Source organism: Perca flavescens, chromosome 2 (assembly GCF_004354835.1).
Source record: "Perca flavescens isolate YP-PL-M2 chromosome 2, PFLA_1.0, whole genome shotgun sequence".
Lineage (NCBI taxonomy): Eukaryota > Metazoa > Chordata > Actinopteri > Perciformes > Percidae > Perca > Perca flavescens.
In genome coordinates this window covers 24,759,352-24,770,099 of record NC_041332.1, presented here as the reverse complement: position 1 = coordinate 24,770,099, position 10,748 = coordinate 24,759,352, and the positions used below count along the sequence as shown (strand labels likewise).

The window sequence follows — 10,748 nt, the reverse complement described above, 5'->3', positions numbered from 1 at the left end:
TTAACTCATAAGCGTTTATTTCTCTTTTTATTTATATAACTTATTTTATTTATTATTTGTACTGTGACTGATAAGAAACAACTTTTCGTTTCTTCTGTGTACTGCAAGTACTCAGTGAAATAACAAATAAATGAATACTTGATACTTGAGATGGTTAGACATAATGTTGTCCTCAGCTGCCACAAGCATAGAGAGGCCGAGGTTTACACCTTACATCTAACAGTCTAACTATTGGTGTATCATGACAAAACTGGCACCTTATTTCTTTAACAGAGCAATGCTGAGTGGGGATTACAAGGAAGAGGGGCCATCCACTTCCACAGCCCAACTTGGCTCTGTGAAATGTTCAGCATTGGCCCATGACTTACAATGAAAGAAACTTAGTATTAGTTGAAGAAAACCTGCTAGAAAAAAGGTTAGGTTCACACTGACTCAGAGTTAAGTTAAACCGGCTTTGTGAAACCAAAAACCCAGAGTCTCAGTCAACTCTGAGTTTTCACTAAACCTACTTTCTGAAATGGGGCCCAGATCACAACCAACATGGGCATCATTTTGATGTAATTTCCAGGACTTCATCTTGATGACTTTTTAATGGCTATAGAACCGGCTGTTGTAGGGTGGTCGAGATACAGAGTTATAGAGATATAGTTTTCAGAAACATCTCATAGACTACTTACTATTTAATAATAAAGCAATACATAATAATCTACATTTGTAAATACACATTTCTAAAGGTAAAACCCCTTTACTATCCCAGCAGTGTGAGGCGCGACCTAATCTGAAAGCACATAAAAAGTAAATGATTTAAAAATAGAGAGAAATATTGTTAGAACACATTTACAAGTGACACCCCTAACACTGGCAACACAAGAGGCAACCTAGACAACTGAGAAACGTACACACACAATGTTATGCACACCCACAGGGGTATGTTTAATTTTTCTTTCTTGTGCTGAGGTTGGAGGAAGTAATGCACCAAAGCCCACGTCGAATAGGCAGGAAGGGTGAGGTGTTCTGCCCTAACAGGCGCAACAGGAACTGGCAGGGGATTGAGAAATTAGTCCAGCAAACTCCTTTAGTCTTGAGAATGAAGCTAAAAAAGACATAAAACAACTCAACGATCCAAGATTTAAAAAAACAAAATGCTTCACACAAAAACTGTACAAGACTAAGATTCTGCAGCCATGCTCACAATGACAATTTTTAAGCATGCTGAATGTCTGTACCAAATTTCATGACAATCGATCCACAGTTGTTGAGACATTTTACTGAAAACCAAATAATAGGTCAACCTCTGTGTTGTTCAAGATGAAAAGTCAGGGGACACCAAGGACATTAGACTTTTATAAAATGTACAAAATGTATTGGTATCAGGTAGGCAGAGATCACTTCTATTCCGACCTCATGTTGCTTCAGGGGGCCATTTTACCTTTTGTTACAACTGTTACGCAATGCCAGACGCAGAGCCAACAGAACAATCCAAAGGAACGTGTACATTGAAGTAGCAGTTAAGAATGAAGATGTATGGCATTCCTAAAATGATCCCATTTCTTAAGTCTGCATGGTTGACATTGTTCATACATGCTCAGCATGCAACCAACATTTCAACAGCAGGCAGTCAGAGCATGAAAAGAAGATAACGGCCAATCGGCTTTCATGGAGCTGAAGCTCATGTTAAATACTTTGGCCACAAAAGCAGTTGTATAAGAGAACAATCAGTGTTTGATTAGCTGTCAAGTTACAGTATATGATAAGCAAATAAATCAATTGTTCCAGCGACAGTGTAACCGCCCCCTGAAATGATATATTTTGTCTGTTCGAACCTTGGGTTGAGGAGGAACAATGCGGATTCCGTCCAGGTCGTGGAACAACGGACCAGCTCTTCACTCTCGCAAGGATCCTGGAGGGAGCCTGGGAGTATGCCCAACCGGTCTACATGTGTTTTGTGGATTTGGAGAAGGCGTATGACCGGGTCCCCCGGGAGATACTGTGGGAGGTGCTGCGGGAGTATGGGGTGAGGGGGTCTCTTCTCAGGGCCATCCAATCTCTGTACAACCAAAGCGAGAGCTGTGTCCGGGTTCTCGGTAGTAAGTCGGACTCGTTTCAGGTGAGGGTTGGCCTCCGCCAGGGCTGCGCTTTGTCACCAATCCTGTTTGTAATATTTATGGACAGGATATCGAGGCGTAGTCGGGGTGGGGAGGGGTTGCAGTTTGGTGGGCTGGGGATCTCATCGCTGCTCTTTGCAGATGATGTGGTCCTGATGGCATCATCGGCCTGCGACCTTCAGCACTCACTGGATTGGTTCGCAACCGAGTGTGAAGCGGTTGGGATGAGGATCAGCACCTCTAAATCTGAGGCCATGGTTCTCAGCAGGAAACCGATGGAATGCCTTCTCCAGGTAGGGAATGAGTCCTTACCCCAAGTGAAGGAGTTCAAGTACCTTGGGGTTGTGTTCGCGAGTGAGGGACAATGGAGGGGAGATTGGTCGGAGAATCGGGGCGCAGCGGGTGCGGTATTACATTCAATCTATCGCACCGTTGTGACGAAAAAGAGAGCTGAGCCAGAAGGTAAAGCTCTCGATCTACCGTCAGTTTTCGTTCCTACCCTCACCTATGGTCATGAAGGCTGGGTCATGACCGAAAGAACGAGATCCAGGGTACAAGCGGCTGAAATGGGTTTCCTCAGGAGGGTGGCTGGCGTCTCCCTTAGAGATAGGGTGAGAAGCTCAGTCATCCGTGAGGAGCTCGGAGTAGAGCCGCTGCTCCTTTGCGTCGAAAGGAGCCAGTTGAGGTGGTTCGGGCATCTGGTAAGGATGCCCCCTGGGCGCCTCCCTAGGGAGGTGTTCCAGGCACGTCCAGCTGGGAGGAGGCCTCGGGGAAGACCCAGGACTAGGTGGAGGGATTATATCTCCAACCTGGCCTGGGAACGCCTCGGGATCCCCCAGTCGGAGCTGGTTAATGTTGCTCGGGAAAGGGAAGTTTGGGGTCCCCTGCTGGAGCTGCTCCCCCCGCGACCCGACACCGGATAAGCGGACGAAGATGGATGGATGGAAAATTACAACAATCCTCTTGTATCTTTACAATACAGTGTTTTTTTTAACATTCAATTTGCTCATATTTGACTTTCAATCACACTCACACATATTAGTGAACGGTTATATTTAATGCACAGCTTCAAATCTTATACCGTGTATCGGGTTCACGGCAGTGACAAACATTAAAGAAAACAAAAACTCTGGCACCCACAGCATGTGACATTTTATTAGTATTGGAGCTAGATGATCCCATTATGAGGTTTCTGGGCGGTTCATCCACGTATGGATCCAATTATTTAATTATGTATCCTCTATCTTGATTGATGTTTGAACCTTAAAGCGTAACTCTTGCCAAAATGCAACCTAAGGTCTTTGTGAATATACCCAAGTTAAACTTTCATTTAAAAGCATAATTAGGACGGAAGCGCCACTTTTAAGATTTACCGTATTGTCGTTTTCTACAACTACAAGGTCAATGTTGTTTTTCCACGAACGACAAAACAACGAATTATCTGTGCACTTATGTGGAACTAAGCTTTAGGACCTTTCCATCTTTTCTCTCCTCCGTTATGTTGCATTCGGAAATTGCCTCTTTTTGACTGTATAGATATTCAAGGACTAGACAGAACATAATACAAAAATCACAAAACACATGAACACAAAAAGTGAAAGGAATGTTTATTCAAACAATAACTACTCCATCTTAAGTATATCCATGAAAAAATATAAACAAAACAACAATATTCAAAAAGATTGATCACATTCGCTAATCTACTCAGGTGTCACATAAAAACAATATCATACTATACCCCGACTGCATTACAGATGAGCTTCTAGCATCAGTCTGGTTGGCATGAGCTCTTTCCTCTAGCGAGGTGGAAAGCCCCTATGTGGCCCTCCCCTGCCCCTAAACCCTCCCCTGTCCCCACGGAAATTTGGCCGGTTTCTTTCACGGCCTCTGTCTCCGCCTCTTCCTGCATTTGGCCCACCACGCCCCCCTCTGGGTGCTCCGCCACCACGGTCCGACTTCAGCTTAGCAGGGGGAGATTTAGGCCGCAACCTCTCAATATCCTCGGTGCAGCCAGATAGGTGGGAGTTGACAAAATGTGAGGCGTAGGACTCTGGGTTTAAGTTACTGTTTGTCAAAGTAGGACCCACAGTCAGCCAGCCTAGAAAGAGAAGAAAATTAGAAACAAAATTAGGTATTTAAAAACAAGCAGAGGCACGGAGGAAGACAAAACTAAAAGCAAACCTACAACATGCAGTTATTACCGAACTTTTCGAAAGGAAAGAGCATGTCCATCTCACCTGGTCTGATGGTTGAGTCTCGTCCAAACAGGTGCAACCTCCTGCGGCCCAAACAGAAATGCTCAATTATGTGGAAGATCTCCACAGGCTTCTCTACATTTCCCATCTCAGGCTCCTCGGTGATGATCAAGTCAATGTCCACGTTAGCATGGATGAAGTCACCGTCAGTACTCCTACGCACTGTTCCTTTGATTCCCATTAGGCAGTGTTCCTGGAGGGAATATGTTGTATACATCATTGATATACAATTTGAACTGGTTTAACTTTACAATTATCATGTGTAGATGACTCTTATTAAATTATGTATCTTACATCTACATCAACAGATTTGAAAGGAAAACATATCTCACTTAGATTACCGGTATGTAATATTTACATTAACTTGAACACATATTTCACATTTCTGCTGTACCTTGGTCCTCTGAAATACTGCTTTTGGGTCCAGGGCCTTGGTCTTCCCTGGGTTATTCTTGTTGGTCTTGATCCAACAGATATCCTCACACCGCCTAAAGCCCCACTTCCTCAAACACTGAAATGGGTTTAATAGGGGAAATATTATGATGGAGTGTGTACAAGTACTCCTTTTGTGGCTTTTTAATTAATCTGAGAGGATTAATGCAGACATCCAACACAGTGCATGCACAGTAAGGCTTCCCTTCCCATCTACTGTATGGAACATATGTAGCAAATCAGAAATGTAAATTTCAATTAAAAAAGTCCAGTGATTCCAGGCAAACAGATTTCTAACTGCTGAAAAGTGCATGACCTACTCTGTGGTTCTAAAAGCAATAATGCCAGTGATTCTCTCAGTTTTACATACACTAAGTACATAAAAGTTTCTGAGTAATCTGCACAAAACATCAAGTTTTGGCTTCCCAGTTTAGCTGGTATCTTGTTATTTTGTTACATGTATCTTACAATCAACAAGATCAGCCTTCCCTTCCTAAAGTTGTCCATGCTTCGCTTTTTGGCATTTTGATAATGGCACTAGCAAAATATACAAGACAATTATTTGTTTTTTATATTTTGGGGGCTTTTATGGCCTTTAATTGATAGGACAGCTTGAAAATAGTAAAGGGGAGGGAGGGGGGGGGATGACATGCAGCAAAGGGCAGCAAGTCAGATTCGAACCCTGGCAGCTGCCAAGAACTAAGCCTACATGGGGCGCACACTCTACTGGGTGAGCTAAGGGTCGCCGAAGAACAACTTTTCATATTAGACCAAAATACACAAGTTTGCAGTCATACATTGTCTCTACTTTTTTTTTTTTTATATAAAACTCAAATGTAAAAATTAACATCAACATCATCAGCTGGCCTCAATACAAATTTCTATTTTTTGTTTCACTACCCTAGCCCTTTTGACCCCAAAGAATGGACAGACAATGGGGAAAATCCATCCACATTCCCAATGTCAATCATAAAGTTGTTGAAAAAAGAATGCTGTGGTAAAGGCTACTACAAAATCTATTTTCTAACAAAGAGAGACAGACTGTGACTTAGTGATACTGACAAGCTCAAAAGAGGACATGCGTCACAGGTAAATAATACGGTTTGTTTGACAGCTTGCTGGAATTGAACCACGGCATCTCTGTCATGGGGCATAAGCCTTGAATAATCTGGTATGAACAGACGTATAAGATTTCTAAAGCTGTTGTCATAACATCACACAAACAGTTGCCTAACTCAGATTTTCCAATAAACACATACAGTGAGTTCCTGAATGACTTGAAAATGGCAGTGTTAAAATGTCTTGATTTGCAAAACCTTGTAAAACCAGTAAAGAATATGAGATGTACTATTATTGGACACCGAGTAAGAGTTTGCCTGTAATTAAATGTGTGCTTTGACTGAATGAGGGATCACGTTACCATTCTGCCCAAGTCCAGTCCTTCACCAGAGCCACACCAGAGAAAAACAAAGGAACGTGGAGCTGATATCTCCTCAATTTCCAGTTTCATGATCTAAAATAGCAGAGAGCAGAGAAGGAAAAGAGGGGTGAGAGAACACAACGCCATAATCATTCATGCAGAATGGTGTGTATGCGTGTTGCAGATTCTTATCTGTACGAGGAAGAACCTATACACAGTGTTCCTGGAAGTTATTTAAGGCAACCTGCCCAGATGCCAGTGTGCAGATTTCTTCACCACTGGACTACATTCATTCTAGGACTGCACGATATGAAAATATGCCATATGCAATAATGTTGAATACCGCGGTAACTATATTACTTGCGAAACATAAACAGATGTTAAAATGTACTCAGTTCTATTTCGTATAGGCTTCGCCCTCTAAGGCTACGCTATTGGGTTTATCCCTTCGCGCATGCGCAGTCGTGAAGATTTTCTTTCCTGCCCTTGCGTACAGTATGGGCTCCAACTACGTCCGCAGATACTGTATATGTACAGAGCGGACCCGTTGTTCATCTCACACTTTTTCTTCAAGCTAGAGGTATGAAGACAAACTCGACTTCCAGCGGTGTTTGCCTCTGCTCCAACTGCCGGACCTGCGAGACCTGCCTCGGTACCGCTCACGCGGGCCCGGCTCTCGCCCCCGACGCCTCCTGCCAGTTCTGCGCCTGCCTGCCATCTAAAGAGCTTAACCGGCGGGCGGAAGCTTTTCTGGTTTGTCAGGCTAGCGGGGAAGGGGATGGCAGCTGGGCAGACAGACGGCAATCCGTCAACACCCTGGATCCGCACGACTTCCAGCGGTGTTTGCCTCTGCCCCACAGTCTGCCGGACCGGCTACATCCCGCCGCCGGACCTCCATCCCCGCTGCGAGACCTGCCTCGGCGCCGCTCACGCCGGCCCGGCTCTCGCCCCCGATGCCTCCTGCCAGTTCTGCGCCCGCCTGCCATCTAAAGAGCTTAACCGGCGGGCGGAAGCTTTTCTGGTTTGTCAGGCTAGCGGGGAAGGGGATGGCAGCTGGGCAGACAGACGGCAATCCGTCAACACCCTGGATCTGCTGGAGGAAGGCTTTATCGACGAGCACGAGCCCGATGGCTCGATTCCCTCGGATAACGCCTCCGTCACCGGCTGTCCCTCCTCCCCCCCTGGGAGGACTGGACCTTGAGACGGGGATCGATGCCCTCTCATTGCGGCTCTCCCCATCTCTGAAACGGCCGGGGGCACCGTTTCGGTGGCCTCCACCGCTAAGGCTCTCTTCTTGGATCTGCCGGAGATCATCAAAAGGCGGCAGACCAGAGAGGCATAAGCGCTCCCGGCTGAGCTGAGCTTCCAGCCCCCGCTCTGATGTTACGCTCAGGAGTCGCCCTTCTCATGGGCTCCACTCTGGCCGCGCTTCATGGAGCATTCGGGCGTTCGTGGAGGAGGCTCTCTCTCTCCCAGCCCGGGAAACTGAAGGCTCCCCTGCCTCGCGCCACGCCCGCTCACTCGGGTTCAAGGCGACACAGAAGTGGGCTTCCCTTCGGTAACCCCCCTGGAGCAGAGCCTGGCGTCCATTCTGCTTCCGGAGGCTGCTTTTTTTCGGCCACCGTAAACCATCGCCTTTTCCCCCAGGATCAGGTATGCTAACCTCTGCCGTCTCCGCTATGGCCACCACTCCAGGAGCTCTTCCTCCGGAGCTAGCCACGGAGATTAGCAAGGCCATGACCGCCACCCTCACCCTGACCATGGCGTCCACGGTGGCGTTGTCCTGAGTCATGGCGTGGCAGACTGTGGCCCAGCGAAACACCTAGCCCCACATGTCGCAGCTACCCACTGACGTCAGGCGCGAGCTTCTGTACGGCCCCATAGCTCCCGATGGACTATTTGGGCCCCGTCATCAGACAGCCACGTCCCTCCTCACCAAGCGGTCGAAGACGTGGAGCGGCTCCGAAGGCTCGGCTCTTGGAAGCCCGTTCCTCCAGAGCAGCGCCGTCGCCATGGCATCTGCCATAAAATGCTGCGGCGGCGTCTTCCCAGGCTTCGAGCCCCGCTCCTCCTCCCGGGCCCCCTCCGCAGCGGCTGCCGGCACATTACCGGCAGGCTTCACGGAGCCAGAGGACCATGAAGGTGTCCCCCACCTGGTCTAACCCGACCCCCGAGCCACAACGGCGTGGCCATGTCGGGGCGCGGGTAACGTCTGTCCCTCTACGGTTAAGTGCCGGAGACACAACAGCCCTCGTTCCCACTGAACAATGCGCTGACAACATGACAGTCGTTCCCCACACAAGCACACATAGGTGTATATATCTATGACAAGCACACACCAGCCCACCGCAGCACGCGGAGCTCCACCGCTCTCTCACTATGCAGACAGCGGGAGCAAACGCTCATTCTTCTCCCCCCGGCTATGCCAGCGGGATGAGGACGACAGCGACCCGGTGGCCGCTCCCGCCCCAGTCGGCGGTGACCGGCCGCCGCCCTTTCAACAGAGCCCTACCATGGGCTGGGCGACACGATCACACGCCCCGCTCAGCGGCGGAACGGGCTCTGCGCTCCTTGCTGGCCATGTCTGTAAACACAAACATGCGCACGCCCGTTTCGGAGCACAGCGCGGCATGGATGAGTGTGACACACAAAAGAAAGGCGGGTTGCGTCCTATTCTCGACCTGCCCCAATTCAACCGGTGCATTACGGGGCGCCAATTCCACATGCTGACGGTCAAGCAAGTGTTGGAATGTGTGCGCCACCACGAATGGTTCACGTCTGTGGATCTGAAAGACTTATACTTTAACATCCAATTATTCCCAGACACAGGAAATTCCTGCGCTTCTTTTCCAAGGGGCCCATTCCAGTACAACCGGCTGCTGGTCGGGTACTCACTGCCCCCCCGCACTTTTTCCAAGGGCATGGAGACGGCACTTCAGCCGTTGCGGAAAAAAGGCATCAGTGCCCTGTTTTATCTGGACGGTCTGCTCATTCTGGCCCCCTCCCTGGAAAAGGCAGCGCTGCAAACTATGAAAGTTTGCGACATCTGCAAACACTGGCTTCGCCACGAACTGGCAAAAAAAGCTCACTGCTCCCCGCACAATCAATAGTTTATCTGGGCGTGGACATAAACTCGATTGTCATTAGGGCCAGGCTGTCAACGCCAAGACGAGATGCGCTGATCTCTCTGTTGTTGCGCACCACGCCATACGCGGCACTGTCAGCGTTGTCTGTGATGTTTTTTCTGGGCATGATGTCTGCGGGTCGCGTAGTAGCCCCCCTGGGTGTCCTCCACATGAGGATAATCCAGAGGTTTCAGCTGTCAGTTCACTGTCCTGCCTCCCCATTAGAGGGGACGGGAGCGCAGCCGCCTTGCAGCCAAACCCCTTGTTCACACCGAAAAATTCTAACTAATTATTTTTGGTCGAGGGTGTTTTTTCCCTCATGGGTTTTTTCCCCCGCCTCATGACAACGACGCGGAGGAGGTTTTCCACTGGTTATGCCCGGCGCGCGCGTTATCACGGCACGTTTTACGCACGGCGGACATAAGGCAGACACAGCAGCTGTTTGTACACTATAGGGAACACTCCCAAGGCCTTTTCAAAACGTCTGTCTCACTGGCTGTGCGAGGCTATCACCGAGACCTATAACACGGGCATCCGGGCACACTCTACGAGGGCACTGTCGGCATCGGCGACTCTGTTCAAGGACATGAAAGTAGCCGACATCTGCGCAGCGGCATCCTGGGCATCTCCATGCCCTTTCATCCGTTTCTATCTGCGCAATATGTCTGAGCCCTCTATGACCCACTCGGTTCTATCCTCACTCAACGTCGAATAATACTCCGTTGTATGTGTGCTCTGCCTGCCTGCTTCCTCCCCCCCCCCCCTTTTTTTGCTGTGGGTGCTGGGAGGAGAGCGGTGCCTCATATATATGTTGTCACTATCTCTCACTAACCATGCACGCCTACAATCATGATATGTACCGCTGCATGTGTAGGTCACTCGTCTGAGACCCTCACCCCCCCTACACTGGGTGGCTGAGAGGAACATGGACGTCCCATAATTGTCAATCATTTACAACTCTCACTATCATGCACGCCTGCACTCATGGCTTGGGCTTTGCAGCCAGCTAGGTCAAGTCATTACCATGGCAGGCTCTTTTACCAGAATAACGCTTCTGATGCGATCTTCTGCCAGTGCATGAGAGAAAAAAAAAAAAAAAAAAAGTCTATGTCGCAGGTGGCATTGACTACATCAGCTTCGCCCTAACCCAATAGCGTAGCCTTAGAGGGCGGTTATATACGAAAATAGAACGATAGTTACGTTATTGTAACTCCAGATTCTATGAGTATAGGCGTAGCCCTCTAAGATTCGGGCCACCTGCTCCTATTACATTAGCTGAAGAAAAAGCTGATGTTGGGAGATGAACAACTGGTCCGTTCTGTACATATACAGTATCTGCGGACGTAGTTGAAGCCCGTACTGTACGAAACGGCGGGAAAGAAAATCTTCACGACTGCGCATGCGCGAAGGG

General features: G+C 48.3%; 1 protein-coding gene across 1 annotated transcript in view; it reads right to left on the bottom strand.

Moving 5' to 3' along the window:
• Positions 1 to 3,695: 3,695 nt before the first annotated feature.
• Positions 3,696 to 10,748, bottom strand: part of mettl14 (methyltransferase 14, N6-adenosine-methyltransferase non-catalytic subunit) — a 22,690-nt gene continuing 15,637 nt past the window's right edge. Inside the window, exons 8-11 of the mRNA XM_028598198.1 lie at positions 6,213 to 6,305; positions 4,755 to 4,871; positions 4,343 to 4,553; positions 3,696 to 4,203 (exon numbers count right to left, since the gene is read on the bottom strand). Of these exons, the coding sequence (XP_028453999.1) occupies positions 3,902 to 4,203; positions 4,343 to 4,553; positions 4,755 to 4,871; positions 6,213 to 6,305 (723 nt within the window). The 3' untranslated portion in view covers positions 3,696 to 3,901. The remainder of the gene's footprint in view (positions 4,204 to 4,342; positions 4,554 to 4,754; positions 4,872 to 6,212; positions 6,306 to 10,748) is intronic.